Source organism: Euprymna scolopes, chromosome 22, assembly GCF_053919585.1.
Source record: "Euprymna scolopes isolate OS-2025 chromosome 22, ASM5391958v1, whole genome shotgun sequence".
Classification (NCBI taxonomy): domain Eukaryota; kingdom Metazoa; phylum Mollusca; class Cephalopoda; order Sepiida; family Sepiolidae; genus Euprymna; species Euprymna scolopes.
In genome coordinates this window covers 45,597,702-45,621,577 of record NC_136503.1, presented here as the reverse complement: position 1 = coordinate 45,621,577, position 23,876 = coordinate 45,597,702, and the positions used below count along the sequence as shown (strand labels likewise).

The following is a 23,876-nucleotide window of genomic DNA, read 5'->3' as shown; positions in this document are numbered from 1 at the left end:
GACATAAGTAATAATATACTTATTGAAATGTATTCTTTGTCTTGCATATTATAAAAATTCTAGATTTGAAATTCAACCATTTCATGTCATAAAATTTAAATTGCTAAATTTTGATTCATTTGCTCTATCTGGTATATTGAGCAATTTTTATTTAGCTGGGATTGTCTTTATAAAACATTACAGCCAACAGTATTTTGTAAGACCAATAATCACTGGATTTCCATACTAGTAGATCTATTGCATTACTTTATTCTAAAGTATATATATATATATATATATACATAGTGTTATTATGGAATAATTCCAGGAGGAAATCCGGGTATGAGAGCTCAATGTGGTAAACAGAGCAATAACATAAAAATATAACACGGAAATTACATAATTGTCGATGCAATAATTTATTTCAACCTTATGGTATTTTCAAGCATCTAAACTAGACAATTACATTTTTGATACTGAAATAAATAAAGAAAAAAGAATCGGGCCCCGACCGTCAAAAACCAGAGGGGGTGGTAGTAGCAATCCACTTAATACATTTTATAGAGAGGGTGAGAATTAAGTTAGTATGGGAGGGATTTAAAAAAAAAAAAAACAACAAGAACATTATGACACTTAAACGGCTGTCCAGTAGCCCGACGTAACAACACACACACACACACACACACACACACACACACACACACACACACACACACACACACACACACACACACACGCCCCTAAATATGCACGTTCTTACACGTAAATGACTTGACACGCGTTTACTAACCTAGGAAGAAGAGGGAGAAATATACGGATATAGAGAGAAGGAAATAAACTGCGCGTAAGGGAAAGAGAAGAAGAAAGAAAAAAGAAGGAAGAGAGTGACCATCCGCTGCCTGTCATATGGTTTAATTAGTCTAGAATCTCTGAGGAAGAGAAGGGAAAGAAAATGAAGATTATACGCGCGTCATAGAGTTAATTGAGTCATGGAAAATAAGTCTATTAAAAGATATATATAAAAAAAATTTATATACAAAGTTTTAAAACTATCTATGTTTTCATGTTAAAATTAGTTTGAAATAAATATTATCTTATAATACATTTAAATTTTCTATATTGTATTTGTAAACTCTTAAACTACTAGTCAAAGGCACATTAAATGGCTTGAATGATTTCACCAAAAATTCTTGAGACGTATCTTAAACATCAAGTGGCAAGCACAAGTACCCGATACTGAAGTCCTTGTGAAAGCATGTTGCTCTAGTGTTGACACTCTTGTAATCAGATCTCACATGCGTTGGGTGGGCCACATGGTTCAAATGAAAGATTATAGGCTGCCAAAACAAATTTTTTACGGGGAGTTGGAAAATGGCAAGCGCCCTCAACACAAGCCTAGGAAGAGGTTCAGGGACTCTACAAAGAATAATTTGAAGATCTTACAAATCAACATCGACACATGGGAAGAACTTACTCTGCAAAGGCTGAAGTAGCGAAAGGTTGTATGTGAAAGTTGTGATGCTCTAGAGAAAAGAAAGCAGGCCCACAGCAATCTGAAGCGAGAGCTTCACAAATGTTTAATTGACGGTCTTAACTATGACACACCGATCTGGAAATGCCACACTTGTGAACGAGTGCTTTTGTCAAAAGCTGGCTACGTCAACCACCTTAAGTCGCACAAAACTCCTGTTCAGGTCAACTTTGCACCTGTTAGTCCGAACCAAACGATCTGCTTAGCATGCAGCAAAGTTTGCAAGTCTACTGCTGGTCTAAGAAGACATGTGATTGTTCATAGGAATACCCTTCAACCTCCAGAGGAAGTCAGCTCAATGGAAATTGTTCAATTTGTATGTCACATCTGCTTCAAGATGTGCAAATCTGCGATGGGAGTGCAGAATCATCTGAGATGGCATGGACGACAAGATTGGGAGAACTCAATGTGACGGCGATCATCTGGAAAGATGCAGCAATCATTATCATGTATGTATGTATGTATGTATGTATGTGTATGAGTCTGTTTGAAAATATTTAACTGATAAACTCTTAAACTACTGGTCACATAACACTGAAATTAATAGGAAATAGTAATCATGTACCAAGGATGGTTTATAATGAGTAAAATCTTTGTTTGGATGGATGAATAGCGTCTACAGAAATATGTCAGCAAGTTGAAATGTAAAATGTTCATTTCAATTTGCCAACATATTTCTATTACTTTTGCGCATGCACAAATTCATTCATAGCTTGAAATGGTTTAATTTTAAATCTTCTTTTTATCTGTCGGTTGGGAACAGGGCTGGGGCGTTAAATGTTTTGGTTTCAATTCTAGCTGATGGCACATGAGTCATTTGTTTTTTTAATCTTTTGAAATCAGTACTATATATTAGGTACAATATAATATTCAATAGAGAATTGGCTCTGTAATAATAATTACAAATCTGCATGAATTAAAATATATTTAAGCATATTTTATGGCTGGACAAGGCCGGGCACCTGCTAGTATAAAATAAACCAGAACATAAGCAAGTCATGAGACTGCATACCTGACAATGTAAGGATGGACCAAAATATCTATGCTTTACTTCTCCATATAGTATGAAGTATTCCTGAAGTTATGTAAACGTTGATAACTCAAAGACTATTCATCTGATGGTGCTAAAATTTTGCATATTGGTTACTGTTATTAAAGAGAGTCGGATCCATACATCATATTTGGAAATCTTAAAAGTTGAAATTCCTTTAAAATTTCGACCATGGTCGAACTTTTCAAAGATCAAGACCATATGAGATACCAGACTTCATTGGCTATAATATGGATCAAGTAGCGAATCTTTATAATGAAGAGAATTGAAGTTATCACAGAAAGTATGATTTTGATCTTTTCTATGATCTTGACCTGGGTGCCATCAGCTAGAATCGAAACCAAAGCATGTAGCTCCTCAGCCTTATTAGTTACCATCTGAGCCACCAACAGATGAATATCAAAATTTCAAAATTAAATTAATTTTAAGTTGGACCATGACCGCTATTTCGACCAGATTTGACGACAATTAGTCAAGTGATGTGAACACTAGGCTGTACATAAAACAAATAAAAAAAAACATAATGAGAAACAAACTCAACCAAAAACATAATCTCTGTCTTGGTGGAGGTTATTATGTGATCCCAAAATAAATAAATAAAGATGAAAATTATTACAATTTTTTAAAAACTGTTTTTAAAATAAAATGTATAATAACAGTCAATTTGCCTTGAAAGAATATCCAATTTAAGCTGTTAAATTGTTTCGTTTTTTTTTTTTTTTTTTTTTTTTTCTAGAAGGATCCTTGGTTGGTGAAATTTCTCCGGTTGTTTCCTACAAAAGTCCACACGTGATATCAGAGAGTAAAGTTTACGAACCTCAATCAGTTCCTCTTCTGAAAGAAGATGAATTCTCCGTTTTACATCCAAATAATAAAAAACTCCAACTGATGAACCATTATTGCAAAGGAATGTGCATATCAGGTAAGTAAAACAATCTCATCTTTAATTCGAAATAAGAAATGACAGGGTTTCAGTTCATCTGGAAAGTTTCACTCATTTTTGTTTTAAACAATATGGTAAACCAACATATCTGCATAACAGAACCTACATAAATATTCCAAATATGCACATTCCGATTAGTTTATTGGGATGAAAAAATTATGGAAGTTGCTGAAGTCACTTCATGTAAGAAACTAAAACAAAATGCTTCTTCAAGGAAAAAATAAGAATGATACTTCAAGGTAAAAAAAATAAGAATGCTACTTCAAGGTAAAAAAAATAAGAATGGTACTTCAAGGTAAAAAAAATAAGAATGCTACTTCAAGGTAAAAAAAAATAAGAATGCTACTTCAAGGTAAAAAAAAAATAAGAATGCTACTTCAAGGTAAAAAAAATAAGAATGCTACTTCAAGGTAAAAAAAAATAAGAATGCTACTTCAAGGTAAAAAAATAAGAATGCTACTTCAAGGTAAAAAAAAAAAAAGAATACTACTTCAAGGTAAAAAAAAATAAGAATGCTACTTCAAGGTAAAAAAAAAATAAAAATGCTTCTTCAAGGTAAAAAATAAGAATGCTACTTCAAGGTAAAAAATAAGAATGCTACTTCAAGGTAAAAAAATAAGAATGCTACTTCAAGGTGAAAAAAAAATAAGAATGCTACTTCAAGGTAAAAAAATGAGAATGCTACTTCAAGGTAAAAAAATAAGAATGCTATTTCAAGGTAAAAAAATAAGAATGCTACTTTAAGGTAAAAAAAAAATAAGAATGCTATTTCAAGGTAAAAACAAAATAAGAATGCTACTTCAAGGTAAAAATAAGAATGCTACTTCAAGGTAAAAAAAAATAAGAATGCTACTTCAAGTTAAAAAAAAAAATGCTACTTCAAGGTAAAAATAAGAATGCTACTTCAAGGTAAAACAAAATCAGCCAGCGATATGTGTTAGATGGGTAGATTCTTACTCAGAAAGCAGCAATTCTCCTCTCTCTGTCAGAAACATTGCTCATAGAATGTGAGGTGTAAAGAAGAAAATAAGGGAAATAAAAGTTACAAGGTTGCTGAAAATAAACCCACTTTCTACTTCTAAGATTGATTGCAATTTCATTTAAGAAAAATCAATCATTATAATAAAAAGTGAACGTATGTGTGTTTGTCTCACTTCAGGAATCACATATTCAGATTTAATTTTTATGAACAAAGTAGGAGATGCTTTATCTTAATAATAACTGGTAATAATAAAGAATGGATAGAAAATATCATACGTGCAAATTAGATTTTTAATAAGCAAGTAGAGGAGGCTTAATCTTAACTGACAGGTCGAAAAAACCAATATCAATATGTTTTTTTTTATACTATTTTAAGCAAAAGAATTTACTCAGCACATCCTGGGATGGAAGTGACATATAGTAATCAAAAAGTGCTCAATATCCTAAGTATAGCAGATGTGTCTAAACTCAACTTCATTTCTTTTATTTGGTTCTTGTGGCCCCAAGCAAAGCCGAGTGTCCCTGCTAGTAAAAAATAAAGGAATGAATTTCTTTTACTTTTAATCAACACAAAAAAATATTTCCTTGTTCTTAATATTTTTGTTATTAAAACAAGAATTAATATATGGGCACGCAGATACTTTATTTATAGATCCAGGAGAGAGAGCGACAGAGTGGATTAGTTTATTTTTTATTTTTAAGTAAAACTTATTTTGCTTATTTTATTTTGGTGCTCGTCCAGAATTCTCCTCTATATTAAAAAAAAAAAACAAAACAAAACAAAACTAAAGAAAAATCTATATTATGTAATTCTCGTGATGGGAAGAAAATAATGTACACTAATAATCATGCAAATCTATCAAAGAGTTTTATTTTTAAATAAGAAAATCAAATTTTGTTGCTAAGCAGACAGCAACAACATTGTGACGCCATCTTGAAAAAAGACTAAAAACAAGGGAGAGAACTCCAAATAATTCAGACTTGTGAGATTTTAAAAAGGCATTTTTAATAGGAGGAAATTGTGAAAACTCAAATTTGCGTAAAAATGGTGTTCTTTATAAAAATAAAAGTACTTGATCAATTTATGTGATGTTTGAAATAAAATATTTTTTCCATCACGGGCATGTGCATCATACAGATTTTTCTTCATTTTTGATTTTTTGGTTGTAATGAATGTGAGTACATCCAGGTTCCTCCTTACAAGAATGTGATTGGCTGATTAAGCCATAAATACCGACTGGTAGAGTTACATGGAAGAGACGTTGAAAGGTACACTGAAGCCTGGCGCTTAAGCTTAAGCATATTACCAACTCCGACTATAAACACTCATTCAGTAAGGCGACTTACTAGAGTATTACTCGAATATAGTAGCCAAGACCACTCAGCTACTTCAAACGAATATATCCCTTTCGTAGAGCATATCATTTTTAATATAGAGGGAATTCTGGAGAAGTGCTTTGAGGGAAGGGGCGGTGGGTAAGACATAAGTCGACTATTTGTTCTTTAAATAAGATTTACACCGTCTATTTGTTGCTTTCTTTTGGTAAGTTTTACCTTGATTAATTATTTTGGTTTTTACAGCAACATTTACCTCAAGAAGCATGTATAAGGTAGTATACTTTAAATTTACTTTTGATGTTTTTGAAATTCTGAGAAGTAGGTACTGAAATGGTGTGTATTTTCTTCCGATGACCCAACATTATCTGAAGACTTGAATGGATTATCCCACAAGAGAAAAACAGCCAATAAACTTTATTATATGCATGTCTACAGGGGGAGATAAGTCCCCAAACGGTGCATATTCTCTCTTGTTTACCTGGCATTATCCGGAGACCGAAATGAAATACCCTTCAAGTTAAAACAGCTAATAAACTTGATTATATACAAGTCTGCAAGGTAAGCTGTTTCTTCCAAACAATATCTTCGCTTGCTTCTTTGCAAGTTTTTGCTACTGTTCCGGTAGCAAATATCATTCTAGTATATTTGAAAATTATTTTTGATGTCTTTGAATTTCTGTGTTTTTTTTGTTTTTTTTTGTTAGGCTGGACTGTTTACGACCGAAAGAAGCAAATACTGTACAAACTGAAAGTGAACAAAGAAAAACTTGTCGACCTCTTCAGCACTTGCTACTTGTCCACCACAAGAATGGCCATTTTTCATTACGCACTCTTGCATGAAAGAGATTACACTGTCACAAAGAAGGTAAACAATTCTGTTCTCACTCGGTTTTTTTTTTCTCTAAAAAGGGTTTATGAAAAATTAAATCAATCAAATTGTCAATAAATAGCAAAGTGCAACAAGCCATGCAAAAGGACACTTAGAAAATGTGTGTATCTATATATCACATGAATGTTCTTTTTTACAAGGGAGTTACCTCTTATCAAAGCCCTAAGACCATTTGAGGATAAGGGTTAATGAGTGTCAGAAGATTGGTGAGTGGTAAGTTGTTGTTGACCAGTATTATCAATACTTATTGGAAGCATTCCGATACAAAACCTATCTAAGAACATTCCCAGACACAAAGTAAATTTGTGTGAAATTTCAAAATATCAGCCCAGGCGTTTCGAAGTAGATAGGGAACGAATTCACACACACACACACACACACACACACACACACACACACACACACACACACACACAAAGTGCCTTTTGTTGAGTAGTAGACATAGAGATCTTATGTATTTAGCAAATCATATCTGCACTTAACTCTAGATGACACCATAGTGAGTGGAAATTGGATAGAATTTGGTTATTTAAGAAGACAGCTCAACAGGAACTTGTTTACATTTGACTTGAAAATGATCATGTTGTAGTCAGCTGGAAAGCAGTCCATGATATAGAGTTCCTCAGGCGGGCAGTTCAAGGAAAGAAACTATGTTCATGAAATTTGCTTTTCATATTTGGCACAGATAGCGAGTAGGGGAAATTGTTGACAGTTGTTGTAGCTAGACAAGTGTTTGTTGTGAATGCTTTACAGAGGGGGGGGAGCCATAGATAGAAGCTCAGTCGAACGAAACAACTGAGATAGACTCGCAACATCTCTCCTGTGAGAAAGAAGTTGTAAAAGAGGAGAAACAGGCATGTCTGTTGAAGGTGACTTTAAATTTGGATATGGTAGGCATAATCACCACCTCATTTTGGAGGTTGTTCCACAGATCAGAAACACAGACAGAGAATGCTGCTAATGAGATGAAAATGCATGTGGGGACCACGATTTGGCTGGTGCTGGGGTGAAAAGGTTATATTTCATGGTGTTATTTTATGCCAGAATTGAAATGTACATGATTTGAATTGAACTTCTTTTCTATTTTTTAATAATGGCAAAAAGCCACTCAAGGCTAAGGGTTAATGACAGGGATGAACTGATAGTTGAAATAATAACGAATATTATGAGAGGATTGCAAATGATGAATCGAATGAACAAAAATTGATTAATTATGAGGATTATTTATGATAAGTATTTGTTGACATTTGATTTGAAACCGACCATGTTGTAGTCTGCAAGGAAGCAGTCATGTGGTAATATGTTCCAAAAATGGGAAGTTCTTGGAAATAAATTTTTTTCAAGCTGATTAACATTATTAAGCTTAATTGAGTAACTCTACACAAACAAGACTCTTTGAAAATTGATTGATTTCCCAAATCTCTGAACTTCTAAAACTAATTAAATCCCTAAGAATTGCAGCATTCTTCAAATATTTTTGGTCTTTTAATATGACTTTGGAAAATCATTTAAACAAAAATAAAAACCAACTTAAATATAATTTGTTAGACATGTTTTTTTTGTTGTATTATTTGGATTCATCGAAACTACTGTTCTCATTTTGTGTGCCATTTTCACAATGTTTCAGTTGGTGTAACCTCCAATCCTCCTTCAGGTGTATCTTGCCGAATTCGAATTTCAAACAGAACCCTTTATGTAATTCACGGAGATAGTATGCTCTCGTTCTGGATAGAGGTTCTAAGTAATGTTGTGTAGTTGGGGTCATATTGGAAACACATATAACGGGGGACTCAGAACAGAATGGATAATAATGACATTTATATATCTGTTTACATCACGACGACAATGACTATGATGATTCTTGGGGACTTATTATTAATACGGATGCTGGGAGATATGATGCAACAGTTCTTGTTAACACTGAGAGCGGGGAGATACATTATTGATAATGGGGAAGGCACATTACTTGGAAAGGGGTTATACAAAGTTCGTTTACAAGATGATGATTGACAAAACACATTTACCTTTCAGTTGTTGTTACAAAATATAGATGGTGATTTCTTTATTCATCAGCCGGCTGATTGATGACTCAGGAATTCAAGCTTGTATGACTACATGGTCTCCTCTCCTCCCCTTCACCTCTAAGGGCATCAACTCCACTAAGTCACTGTCCGACTTTCGTTTCTAACTGACTCTATTACTGTCAATGTGATTGTCTGATTAACTTCGAACCCTGGCTCAATATATTGAGAATCTCCTTTCTTTATGACGTCAGAGGTGTGCTATTCCACATGAAGAAATTTCACATGGATTTTACCTATGTCTGTCCAAATACACTTTTAGCAAACAAAGGATTCCTAATTTTAATTGTTCAATATCTAACCTATTTGTTAATCATTATTTATAAATTCGCATTGTCCATTCTTTTAACTGATATATTTTTCAGTTATTTCTAAAAGAATGAACAATTGACTGAATTCCTAAATTAATTATCTATCTCTAACATAAATAATATTTAGCTATTTGCGAGAACAATGCCAATCGTTCTGCATTCCTTGTCTTTTAACACTTGCCTACTGGGTTCGATTCTGGCCTTTTCCTAATATCATTTTCAAACTTATCTAGTTTTGCTTTCTTACTGGAGTCTGTCACTTTTCATAACAGTAATTCGCAATTGTATTTTCAGAAGATTTAACCTTCAACCTTTAGAAAAATGTCATTTTTACAACTGAATTTTTCCAAGTACTCTAACCACTGCGCTACAGGTCCTTGTGGACAATTCTAGTATGAATTTTTATGGCTGACGAACGAGAGTATGCTGTCCTGTTAATTAAATAAAGAGTTCCGTTTGAAATTCCTTGCAGATTACTGTTTGACAGAAAGATTCCCAAGTTCGACAAGATACATCTAAAGAAGGTCGAAGGTTACATCGATCAAAATGTTGTGATAATGACACTTTTGATTAGAACAGTGGTTCAAAGAATCCAAATAATACGAATAACCAATCCTCATTTAAAAATTCAGAAACGTAATCTTTTTTTTTTTTAATCATATTTGTTTTTATTTCTATTATTGTAATTTATAAGACGCTCAAAGATCCATAAGTGATTGCCTTCTTTAGCTTTAACTCTTGCATGGAATAGTCAAAAGAAAATCAAATCACTGCTTCCTTAGAGATCATGTGACCCAACCTTTATAACTTCAAATTCTTTGGTCTTCAGATTGTTTTCCTAATTACTCTATCCCTGTAAGATGATGTTGACTGTATTGTGACAAAAGTCCACAGATGTTTGCCCATTTCTCTTTATCCAGTTTCTTTACTACGGTTGATATTTGCCTAATTGTTGGATATGGAGCTGAGGCGACGCCGATAAAAGCGAACATGGATTTTTGATCTACATTCTTGTGTCCTATAAAAATGACCGGAATTGTAATAATCACCGAAAATAAATAAAAGTCAGGAAATTAGAATTGTGCAAAGCAAAATAGAAAAAAAGAACAATGTAATATTTTTAATATTTACATTTCAGGAATATGAGTTGATGTCTATATAAGACAGTTGATATAAACAACAGAGAGAAAGAGAGAGAAGAGAACAGACTGACAGTCTTTCAACGTGATTTCTATTTCTCAACCGTCGCCACCACACACACAAACCAACCCCTTCAACTAAACACCTCTCTCTTTGTCGATGGGAAAAAGCTTGATTGTAAATAAAACTTATATGTTGATAAATTCGTCTCTGTGTGGATTTTGAGAATAACGACAGAAGAATTATTCAAGATGGATTTTGGTCTACATTCTTGTGTTCCTTAAACATGACTGGAATTGTAATTATCACAAAAAAAAGAACTGCTTACATTCCAAGGTCAGATGCTATGAATAGTGCAATGCAAAACAGAAACGAAGAATGCAATATCTTAATATTTACATTTTCTAGGAATGTCGATTGATGTCTACATAACAGAAAAATAAACAACAGAAAACCGAAGAGAGCGGGCACAACGGCGAACGTGACTGACATTTTGACATCTCTCCATCACCGAGCCACACAATAACTAACCCCACACAACTGAAGTCTCTCTCTTTCTCTTTGTTGATGAACAAACTTCTATATTGATAAAATCATTTTTGTTGATTTTGAGAAAGAATTGTCAGGTGTATATATAGTTTTAGCTAGCACTTGAAAAGTGCAAGCTAGAAAATTATCATTCAATAACGCAACATGACTGCTTTGTGACAAAAGCTCTTAGAAGGCGGTCACAGGCAAAAGCCATTCTTTGCATAACAGGAAAAGCCAGAATCGTCTGAGTCAAGCAAGCTGTAATCTGAACACGGTTCATTTAAGATAAGTTATCGCAAGTACATGTATTTGCAAATGCCTTGATTTACCCTAGTTATCATTTTATGCTGTCCATCCTTTATTACTTGTAGTAAAACTTTATAATTAATATACACTATTGTCATTCATTTACATCAAAAGCTGTCGCTCCCAATTCAACTTTTAATGTTTATTTTTCTCTAGGGCGATACACCCGCTCCTTAAAAACGAACTGAGGAACAATTATACAACACAGTTGAATAGACATTAATTAAAATTTCAGATCCAATCTTCGGGCTAAGATCAGTGTGTAGTATCTGTTGTGTTTAAGGATACTATCCTCCATGTCCTTTCGTTGGCAGCAACAAACTACTTTTGCAGGAAGACTAGTGCTCACTGTAGGGGGGAGGCGGGATTTCTATTATAAACTGACCTTGTGTCTAACCTTACTACTGTGGGAGGCATGAAAAACGTCCTAGGAATTATGTATATCTGTTTGTTTCGGCTGCCGCTTTGAGTATTAAAAAGAAATTGAATGAGAATGCTCATTTCAGCAGGAACCGTGTGTGTCTACGTGCATGTACATGAGGTAAGTATGGAGGTTGTGTGTGCTTGTACACGATTATTTTTCCTTCTCTCTAAAATCTGTCGCTCCCAATTCAACTTTCAGCGTTTATCCTGGAGTATAATTCTTACCTTGTTATATGTAAAAATCGAACTGTCTTCATGGATAAAAATCTCCATATTATTCATTTTTTGTTACCTGTATTGATCCATCAGTTTTCGATCGGTATTACTAATGTGTAAAAAACACAGTTTTGAAAAATTTCAAGCTTTAAAAATTGCTTGGGATTATTTCCAATTACTTCAAAAACAAATCTGAATTTAATAATGTGCATCCTTTACAGAAATGCTTGAATTCAAAACAATATTAAAAGTTTTGGTTGATGTAAGTAAACTTAAATAGTTTATAATAATTTTCTGTTTGAATTTCTGATTGTAGATATTCGAATCTCTCAGCAACGACTGTGCTAGTCCAGAAGTACAAGAGATTTTAGCAGAATTTCTCGTCAGTAAGTAAAAACAAACAATTTGATCATGTGTATGTGTCACTATGTTACGAGCGGCATACAATAAGTAATGCCCCTGACCTACTTCCAGTTGTCTGATCTAGCTGAAATTTGGCATGTGCAATGATTTATATCTCTATGGGTGATGTGGCAAATTGCAGCTCTGAACTAATTGTGGTTTCTGTTTTACAGGTGTTTGAACTAAGTCAGGTGTGAAATGGAGCCTGTTGAATGTCGAACAGTGATCCGGTTTTTGTATTTGAAAGGACGCACACCACAGGAGACTTTTGATGAAATGAAAGAAACTTATGGTGATAATGCCCCATCATATGACTTTGTAAAACGCTGGCATCGTGAATTCAAACATGGCCAGAAGTCTGTGGAAATCCTCGCCCATCCTCCCTACTCTCCTGACCTTGCACCCTCTGACTTTCACCTCTTCCCAACCATGAAGTTGTTTTTGAAAGGAAAGCGTTTCCCAGATGATGCAGCCTTGATTTCTGAAGTCACGTCATGGTTGGAGGACCAACTTGGGGTGTTCTACAAAAAACGGTCTCCAGAGCTGCATCAAACGATGGGAGAAATGCATAACTCTGGGTGGTTCCTATGTAGAGAAAGACTAATCACTGTGCCAAGTTTCGTTGCTCTACTGCTATGGGAAGTGGGTCAGGGGTATTACATTGCACGACCCTCGTAACCTTTGATGCATGCAGTTGATATGGATTTGAGGCTGCTTAAAATGGGTAACGATCAAAATGACACAATTTCCCATAACACCGTTTATTTTGAAAAAATCTACTTGCATTATAATCGAAACAGTATTAAAACACACAAACAAAAAGCAAATTTTATTTACAAATTACTGTGGATGCCCGGCGTTGCCCAGGTGTTTGGAGTGTATGTTGAGAAAAACAAAAAAGTGGCAGTAGGCAGGCAGGCTCGAACCCGTACCACAAAGGAAGAAAAGAATGTGGAAAAAAGTGACGTCTTTGCTGTTGCATCCATCGCCAAACTAGAAGTGGCGAAGGTTTAAATTAAGGCTAGTCAACCGAAAAGAGGAGATGACTTTCGAAAATATCGGCAAAAAAGCGACCCCTCCTTGTAGAAAAGTGCCCAGCTGAGGGTGAAAGAATTAATGTTTTTAACCAATTTTTCGATATTTGTCATCCGAAGGGTTGAGCTACCAATCTCGTGAAAATACCGTCGCCCCTGTCGAAAGTTTTAGGCATACATACATACATACATACATACATTTAAACAGACAGGTGAGATTTATATTATAGCAGTTTTTGCATATAATGTAAAACAAAAAAAAAATAGTTTTATTTAAAGCACGTTTTGTTATATGCATATTTAATTTTTTTTTTAATATAAACAAATCATTTTTAAAACCAAATTCGATGCTAAGAGATTTATTTATTTATATAAATGTAAACAATATAAATTAAATATTTTGATCGGCTACCTTCTTTGGTGAGTTATAAAAATGTCTTTTTTCCTTGTCCAGCTATAACGACGAATACCGGTGATAGTCGATCTCTTCTGGGGTCAAATGAAAACTGTTATTAATGTGTGTGTGTGTGTGTGTGTGTGTGTGTGTGTGTGTGTGTGTGTGGAAATCGGGCCTTTACAGCCAATTTGACTTTCTTAAAATGAGTTTTTTTGAACTTTGAAACCTTCTAGTTGAACTTAGGATCCCATACGGAATTTCAAACTGAACCTTTTATTTCATTCATGGAGATTGATTGTTCTCGTTCTGTTTGCTACGACCGATTAGAAGATGTTCATTTTATACTATTCTTAGTCATTTGTCTCCTGTAGTAAAGATTGTTGACTTAACCTTCAGGAAAACTCACTCTGAGCTGATTGTTAACCAACGCTATTAACCGTTATTCCATGGATTCAGGTTCCTTGATTTGGCATCAACATTCCCCAAGTTTGCTTAGAATGTTCCAAAGTACGAAAAGATAAAGAAAGTCAGAATTTTTATCGTGCGAAATGTTGTGAGAAGATCATTCAAGATTGGAACAATAATATGAATAATTCAAAGAATGTAGAAATTATCAACCCTGAAACGTAATTGCATTATTTTACAAATCAATTTTCTAATTAGTTGTATCTTTATTAGTGTTATGGCCTTTGTTTTTCATTGTTTTTTCTTTTTTTGTTTTGTTTGTTTTTTGTTTTTGTTCTTCTGTGTTTTAGGTACCACTTATTTGAATATGCGTAGAAGAGTTTCCAAGAAAATTCTGTTGTTGGTACCTTTTACAACATCGGAGACATTCAGAGGGCAATACGAAAAAGTCAGTTTTCTTTTTTTTTTTTTTTTTAAGACAACATTCATACAGATACAACACATACCCTTGACCTGTTAGGTCACAACCACTACCACTATTCATTCTACTTTGATTTAATTTGAAAATTCATAAACCGTAATATCTTTGAAAACATTCTTCTTGCATATCTAAAATTAATAAGCCTCTCTGCTTCTATATTCATTATCACATCAGTAATTGGTCACTGTTAATAGCAAGTTGTGTCCGATTGGAATCTGAGTGACGACAATTATTATTATTATTATTATTATTATTATTATTATTATTATTATTATTATGATAATAATAAAGAAATATTATTCTTGTTATTATGTACAAGTATAATTATTCTGCATTATCTTCTATCTAATATATAAAAGTCCGAGGTAATGGTGCCAACTAGCTAAAAGTGCTCTTTTCGCAACCGCGCATATAAAGAGCACTTTTTTTTTTGTTGGCGCAATTACCCCCGGATTTGGCGCAATTACTCCAAAGTATGGTATATATAGTACGGATTTCAAAAGTTAACAAAAATGACTTGCGCGCCACCAGCTAGAATCGAAACCAAAACATTTATCACTAGCAGCATTCCCTCATTTATCACTCCAGCTGCGTTCGCTACTGTTTGAGCTAACTCGACAAAAAGTTATAAAATTAAACCACTTTTAGCTATGAATAGTTGACGCTTTTGCAAACTAATAGAAATGTCGGCAAGTTGAAATGAACATTTTGCATTTCAACTTGCCGACTTCTGTATGCGTTATTCATCCAAATAAATATTTTACTCGTTATAAACCATCCTTGTTGCATGTTACTATTTCCTGTTAATTGTTAACAGTGTTATATTACCAGTAGTTTAAGAGTTTATTGATTAAATATTTACACACAGACAGACGTACATATATACATCTACTGTTTTATTTATGTAGATTAAACATCCTTGATGCTACATAGCAACAAGAAAGCATATTAAAAAAAAACAAAAAACATCTTTTTTGTGTGTTATGTGTTCTAATTGCAGAATCAAACGAAAGAAATTCTAGCCAAAATCCAGTACATCGTTCTGCAGAGTATCAAAATTGGGAAGAAAACATCAAAGGAACGTCTTGGTCGTCTGCATCTTGAGGACTTGTGGGATACCCTGCGACAACATCTACGACAGAATCAACTGATGCAGCTTCAGTTTCCCAGATTTTCTGCTGGCGATATAATTCAACAAAAAGTCTCTCTTCTTACGACTGAGGTGAGCAGACGTTAAAATCTGTTTTGAATTCAACGAATACTAGCAGGAAGACTCGACGTTACCTGGGATTGAATGATGATCAACGAATGTTTCACACTCGTATTTTGCCTCATCAGAGCAATGGCGCCGTTGGCTGCTCCCAAAACGAGGCACATTTTCCTCATTCTATTCATTTTGTTTCTTTTTAAAATATTTATCATTTATTCGTCGTGTGAACCATTTCGTTTGTTAGATTCCGTTTTTATGCCAAATTTTTATATTCCAGTTTTCTTTTTTAATTAAATCAGCAATATTAAAAATTGTTTATGAAAATTACATTTACATACTTATTTAAATATTTACATCATACTTATGAACAGCAAGCACGTATATAACTCTTCCAATATCGCGCGTGCGCACACACACACACACACACACACACACACACACACACACACACACACATTCATGAAAATTATGGCAATTAAACTACACAGAATCTTTCGAGTTTCATGCCCGATGCCCGTATGCACCTACATCAAACCATTAAAAACCTCCACTAATGAAAATATTACGCATACGAGCCTGGGAATGAGTTTATGCTCATATCTATGTATAATCATGTCTACATTTAACGAAAGTATTACGTCTATATACCCACGAATTAACTTAGATTTACATCTATGTAGACGAATATGTCTATACCAATAACTGTCTATATATCTGGGTATGCGTGTATGTGTATATATGCATGTGTGCATCCATGTGTGTGTCCGTGTGTACGTGGGGGTAACGATGTATATGTGTACGTACCTATGTATATGTGTGTATATATGAGAGTATATGTGCCCGCTACTTGCTGTCCACATACATATGTAGGAGCGTGCAGCTGTGTATATGTTGATGTATGTGTTCACGAATATAAGTATCTGCATGTGTGCGTGTGCTTGCATATATGCGTAGGGATGCAAGTATGTCTGAATCAATATATGCATGTAGGTCCATGTATATGCCTGCATGGGTATATGGGTGTTGATGTGCGGGTGTTTGTATATGTGTGCATCCATGCTTACGCGCACATACTCAATTTAACACCCTAAGGAAAATTTGGGGTCAGCGGGAGTGGCGCGGGTGTATATGCATGCATGTACGCACACGTGCATGTGTTTACATGCCTAGGCGAAGATGTATGTGTACAGATGAGCGTTTCTTTAAGTATATATGTGTGTACGCATGTATGTGCTCGTGCGTACGGCTGCAAGCTAACCCTCTCCAAGCACTTAACAACAAATAAAAATCAAATAGATAAACCAAATCATAGCCCCCCTCGCCTCCCAACCTAAGTGACCACCCAAAAGGTCAAGACATACTTATCAAGAAATCATCTCACCAACGAGACGCCAACAACCTAAACCTGAGGACTCGAAATTTAAAGTAACCCCCTCCTCCTACCTCCACATATCTCCCTCCCCTCTCGATGTACACCTATGCCCTCAGCCACACCAGAGATGAACTTCCCAGACCCCCCACAACCACCTAATGTTCTTAAACTCCAAAACTAAAACATTACCGACATACCAAGCACCCCCCTCCCACCTCTCCCCCTTGTTCCCTTCCTATTTTTCCGCTTTTCTCTCGCACCCCTCCCCTGACACCATTCAACCTTTCATTCCACCATAAACGAACATTTCTGTAAAAGTCTGAGGAAGCTACATAACGGCCAAAAATACGGTTGTGTAGCCGAAACAAAAATGTAACTTAACAGAAAAATACGGTAATAAAAAATAAAACACACACATATATATATATATATATATATATATATATATATATATATATATATATATATTTATATATATATATATATATATATATATATATATATATATATATATATATATATATATATATTTATCTTAGCGTTGATCATCATTCAATCCCATATTTATATTGGCATGCCGGTGAAATCGCCCATTTTTCGATCAAATCATTTGATTGCCTGTTCAAGTTGAGGACCCATCGCAGTGCACTGGGAGGAAGCTTCACATGCCTCTCTGCAGTAACTTAGTCCACATTATACTGTTGAGAACCTACTGTAGATTTTATAAAATTATTTTTTCTTTATAAAAAGTTTTAAAAAAAAAGTCAAGTATCAGGCTTCAATTGTGTTCTAAACAGAAACATTTATTCGGAACACTTTCGATAAAACTCTGTTATATCAAAGAACCTACTGTTGATTTCATATGCCTGACCTTACTGCTTGTGCAGTGATAATGGCTTGAATTCAAGTTTAAAATGAAAATGTCAAGTATTATAATACAATTATGCTTTAAACAGAAGCATTCATTTTGATCAAAGAACCTACTGTTGATATTATATGTCAGGCCTTTCAGCTTGTGTGGTAATAAAACTTGTGATAAATTCACTTGTGATGTTAGGCTATGTAAGATGTTAACTTTGGCCCAAATCATTTGCTCCTTCTTTCATTCAATTATTTCGATTATTGATTATCATGAAAGACATTCCGATACAAAACCTATCTAAGAACACTGCCAGTTACATAAAGTACCTTTGTGTGAAATTTCATAAAAATCGGTCCAGTCGTTTTCGAGTCCATAGGGAACGAACTCTCACACACACACACACACACACACACACACACACACACACACACACACACACACACACACACACACACACACACACACACACAGTTCCTTTTATATAACAATAGAGATTATTTTGCTGATTTTTTCTTTGTGGAAATTGTTACAATGCTAATTTTGAAAAAATTATTTATTTATTTTCTTAATGGAAATCGCTCCAGACAAAGCATGAAGCTACTTTATAAAGGAGCTAAAAATATCACTTCAAGGTTAAAAACTAGCCTGCGATAACTTATATAAGTTAAATGGATAGATTCCTACTCAGCAAATAGCAATTCTTTATTTTCGTCTTTTTTTTTTCTTTTTTTTTTTTTTGAACAGAGCTAAATACCACACCAGGTATGACTAATTTGTTAAAAAATAAATATTTTTTATCTCCTTTGTTGCCTACTATTCAAAAATATTGGTGATAAGTCTTCTGCATCTTAGTACAGACTGATCAATCTCCTGTGCATCATGTTTGAATCTGTGTGATAAATCGAGAAGTTGTCAAACTAGATGGATCACTATATCAGTTTGGTTTAACATGACTGATCTAAAAAAATAATAACGGTACTCGTTTGTATATTATAAGTATGCAGGTTTTATGCACAACATAAATTGTCACGTTTAGTCTGGTTTTTTTTTTGTTATGATTTTAACACAATTTTAATGACGACAAACACCATAAAATTTAATAAAAACTAAAACAAGTATATTTCAGTTGCCATGTAAGGAAAGGGAAGCAGAAATTTACATAAAAAATGATGCAGTAACCGATCATCTGTTTAATTTTACCTTGAATTGCTGCATCATTGATGCATTTGCTACATCTCTTGAAGTCTATTTCAAATCCAGAAATCCTGATCAAGAAAAAATGCTACCATCGTTTCATTTGGAATTGTATAAGTAAAAGAGTTATCTACTCTTGTGTTGAAATAGTTCTTTGTAGCTTAGTGGGGGATGCCCTTTTCTCTTCCCTGCAATCTCTTCCCCACAGAAGAGACGTTGCGAGTCTGTCTCTGCGCTATCGTTATTTTCATGGGAAGTGCTCGTCTGATCTTCAATCTATAGCCTCCCCCCCTCGCCAAACTTTCACGAAAAACACTCGTCTAGCCAAAACCACTATCAATAATTTCCCACACTCTTTATATGTGCCTAAACCTAAACGTAGATTCTAAGAACAAGCTGACTACAATTTGATTGTCTTCAAGTCCAATGTAAACAAGTTCTTGATGAACCGTGCCCCTAAGTAATCCAATTTACAAAATTTCCGCTAGTTATGTTTACTACGCTATAATCACATTGACTAATGTATACCCATTAACCCTTATCCTCGAATGGCCACCGGGTCTTGATAAGTGGTGATTCCTATCTACAAAAACAAAAAAAAACATAGTACCCTGAAGTTATCTGCTCCTGGCACTCAGCAATAAACTGCAGGACAATGTCTCCTATACTTTACAGAGGATAACAAATATCAGCTTTCACAAATCAAGAGAAAAGAAACAAAATTCGGTGAAAGTGCGAAGGTGGTGAATGTGCACTGGGTTGTCCAACCTGTAAAGGGTGTCTATTCCGAAAGCTTTTCTTAACATGTAGAGGTTGGGGGTGTTTATTCCAAAAGGCATTTTCTTATTTTCAACCTCCTCGTAATCAACTTCTTAAAGGTAAGTCTTAGGGTGGTCCCCCAGTGCACTTTCACACAAAATTCTAAAGACAATCGAATATTTTTTTTTTTTTTTACATGGAGTTCACCACTTATCAAGTCCCAATGGCCACTCGGGGATAAGGGTTATTGTGTGTACAGTAATCAAAGGGATAGTGTAGCAATTGTATTGGAGAATTGATAAGGTGTCATTACTTAGGGGGGGCGGTTCATCAGGAATTTGTTTGTGTTGGACTTGAAGACATCCAGGTTGAAGTCGGGAGGGAAACAGGCAAGCGGAACAGAGTTCCACAGGCGTGCAGTTCTAAGAAAGAAGCTTTGTTCATGGAATCTACGTTTTGATTTAGGCACAGATAGGGAGTGGGGAAAATTATTGACGGTGGTTTCAGCTAGTCTGGTGTTTTTTTAAAAAGATTGGTAAGGGGGGACCAGAGAATGGAGCTCAGACGAGGACTTGCCATGGAAATAACGATAGAACAACGACAGGCTCACTACGTCTCTTCTGTGGGAAAGAGGTTGCAGGGTAGAGAAAAGGCCATCCCCCACCAAGTCTATTTTGTACTCTGTCAAGGCAGGATAGGCTGTTTTTAGCAGCTCCCGCCCAGATGTGGCAGCAGTACTCCATCTTTGGACGTACTTGGCTCTTATATAGATAGAGAATATTATATTTCTTGTTTTTTTTTTTGTTTTTTTTGCCAGACTATGAGCAACTCTAAATTTCTCTTTGTTGATGGAGAGCCATTTTTAAACAAACTTGATCGCAGCCAAAATTACAGGTAAGAATACAAGTTACGCTCTTTTTATACTATGATTTGTTTTTTTTGTTTTATATATATATTTAGAAAATTATTTTATGCATTGAAATAAACTGTTCATTTAAGAAAAGATGATAATGGTTTTTACAACAGTCTGTAATAGAATGGGGTCAAAATTGAATCATCATATTTAATGCTACCGAGACAAGTTTTTTTTTTCTTTAGCAACTATAAGAAACCTGTCTAACCACCGATTGTTATGGCTGATAACACTCTTTGAGTCTAACATTTAAACCCCAGGTTTAACATTCTTAAGCAAGATGAAGTGGAATAAGTACATAGAAGATGCTGCTAAATTTGCCACAAATAAGGTAGTCTCCTTCTACTAGACTAGAAAACATTTTACACCCGCTAGTATTCTATACCTCTATAGAATCACCATTTACCCATAAATGGAATACTGTTGCCACATCTGCATTGGTGTACCAACTTTCCATCTTGCACAAAGTGCAAAAAAAAAAAAAAATTCTTATCTAATAGGTTTCACACTGTCTCCCAAGCTCTAGCCCTGTTGCATCGCTACAGTGCTGCATTTCTGTGCTTGTTTTACAAGTACATTTACAGAATGTTCTCTGATGAACTTTGTATACTTGTACCCCCGCGCCAATGTAAATATTTTCGACCCAAGTAGCAAAATCCCACTCTTTCACTGTAACTTCTTTCCTTGGACCTTTGGAATTCCCTCTCTGGTCTCTGTTTCCTCAACGATACAAATATATAGGAATTTTTTTTTTTTTTTTTTACATGGGGTCACCACTTATCAAGGCCTGAAGGCCACTCAGGGATAAGGGTTATTGCATGTACAGTAATCAATGAGATAGTATTGTAGTAATCATTAGTATTAGGGGTTTTGATAGAGTGTTTTACTTAAAGGGGCACTTTGTCAGGAGTTTGTTTATGTTGGACTTGAAGATGTCCAAGTCGTAGTCAGGTGAGAAACAGGCAAGCGGCAGAGAGTTCCACTGGCATGCAGTTCTAAGAAAAAAGCTTTGCTCATGGAATCTACGTTTGGATTTAGGCACAGATAAAGTGGGGAAAATTATTGATAGTAGTTTCAGCCAGACGGATGTTTCTCGTGAAAGATTGGCGAGGGGGGGATGAGGGATTGGAGCTCAGACGAGCACCTGCCATGGAAATAATGATAAAACAAAGACAGGCTTGCAACGGAAAGAGAGAGGTTGCAGGGAAAAGAAAAGGGCATCCCCCACTAAACCACGAAGTCTATTTTGTACTTTGTCAAGGCAGGATAGGCTGTTTTTAGCAGCTCCTGCCCAGATGTGGCAGCAGTACTCCATCCTTGGACGTACTTGGCTTTTATACATATAGAGAATTGCATCAGTAGTGAGATATCTTCTGGAGCGGTAGAAGGATCCCACCATTTTCCCAGCGTCCCTGGCAACAGATTTGATGTACATGTTCCATTTCAGATCAGGAGTAAATTTAAATATAATGTGAAGAAATATCTACTTAACTCTCCATCCCAAGCGAACCCACCTCCTAATCTTTGCCGACCTTTATCACGGTAGCCCATTACACTTCAATGCCAACAAAATGTCTTGTTTTGAGATGAACAAAAGTAAAAATAAATACAAATAAAAAACAAATAAAAAAAAACTGCAGCAATTTTTAAAAGTAACAGATTCTCTGACTAACTAGTAACAACAGTATTCTTTTAATAAAGTTTGCACGTTAATAATAATGTTCTTGCGTGTGCATGTGCACTTTCATTTCAGTCAAAAGGCCAGCTCGTCAGAATCGGATGCCGACTTGGATAAAACGAACACACCCGAACCAGTTCTTGGCTCTCTGCCTTTATTTCTAAGGAGTATGAAACTGACCAGAGAGTTTGGGATGCTTATGCAATTGGTAATTTCATCTTTTGTGTTTATCCAATTACATTCATATGACATCATATGAAAAACCGCCCTAAGTCAGCTGACAATATGCAAAAATTTGCCTATAATAACTGCAACTAGGAGTAGGCTTCTTTGGATGACTAGAAATTGCAGTGCAACTTCACTACCATAGCGGAATTCGAAATTTCTAATATTGAATTTCAAGGCAAACCAATGGTCTCTACTTAATTGTCATGTTACAGTTATGAATAATTAAAAAAATTATGAAAAAAAACGATAACATAGAAAAAAATTATTAAAGAAGACATTTTTTGACGAAAATTAGCAAAAATAAAATGTTTGGCTAAACAAACAAACAAAAAAAAAACGCTGGAGAGTTCCAAAAGGAGGTAAATAGTGTGTAACTATTGCCAATTCCGGAGAATTTTTACAAATAAATTGTACGTTAACAATCACAAATATGAGCTACTTGCCTGGTTTTTAACATAATTGAGTTACTTCCCTTGTCATTATGTCACATGTCTTCAAAGAAATAAGGCGAAGGATTTTTTTATGAAGACTGAAAACTCATTTTTTTTTTAAAATAATGCGGTAATATGTAAGTACTTATGGCATGCCAATTAAGTAAATATCACTGCTTTTAGTTAAGTAAATAAGCTTTTAGTTAAGTAAATAAGCTTTTAGTTAAGTAAATAAGCTTTTAGTTAAGTAAATATCACTGCTTTTAGTTGAAAAAGTCAGTAGATACAATTATTTTTTTAAACTGATTTTTTCCGTTTTCCGAATTTCGCTATTATAGTGTAGTCGCAGTGAAATTGCATTGTGTCACAGAAATGAGAAACTTGCGATTTCTGGAAAATCTATAATAGAGTGGTGAGCAATAGGCAATGAATAATTATTCAACCATCATGAAAAGTTGCTTCCACGACAATGGACAGGACTGAGTTGCTTGTCCTGTGGTTTGCACTAAACTCCACCATGGATTCTGCAAACGATTCCCTCCCTAATTTTTCACTACTAACGGAAACTGCACTAAATGAACTGATCATCAGCTGATCCTATATCCAGGCTATCATAAAAAAACTTAATACCGCTAAAGCATGGGGATCAGCTATTATCCCTGCGACCGTAATAAAGAAATGAAGAAATGCAGTACAAGTATTTAAGAACATTGGTGAAAGAACTGACCTATAAAATCATCATCCCATAAGTCTCCTCCTTCTCTTTACTTAATTCTTTAAATCATTAAATC

General features: G+C 34.7%; 1 protein-coding gene across 1 annotated transcript in view; it reads left to right on the top strand.

Moving 5' to 3' along the window:
* The window catches only part of LOC145243396 (protein pigeon-like), a 123,570-nt gene that overhangs the window by 64,744 nt on the left and 34,950 nt on the right, over nt 1-23,876 (top strand). Inside the window, exons 15-21 of the mRNA XM_080106241.1 lie at nt 3,298-3,483; nt 6,527-6,687; nt 12,036-12,105; nt 14,308-14,405; nt 15,439-15,660; nt 20,653-20,729; nt 22,502-22,634. Coding sequence (XP_079962367.1) covers nt 3,298-3,483; nt 6,527-6,687; nt 12,036-12,105; nt 14,308-14,405; nt 15,439-15,660; nt 20,653-20,729; nt 22,502-22,634 — 947 coding nt within the window. The remainder of the gene's footprint in view (nt 1-3,297; nt 3,484-6,526; nt 6,688-12,035; nt 12,106-14,307; nt 14,406-15,438; nt 15,661-20,652; nt 20,730-22,501; nt 22,635-23,876) is intronic.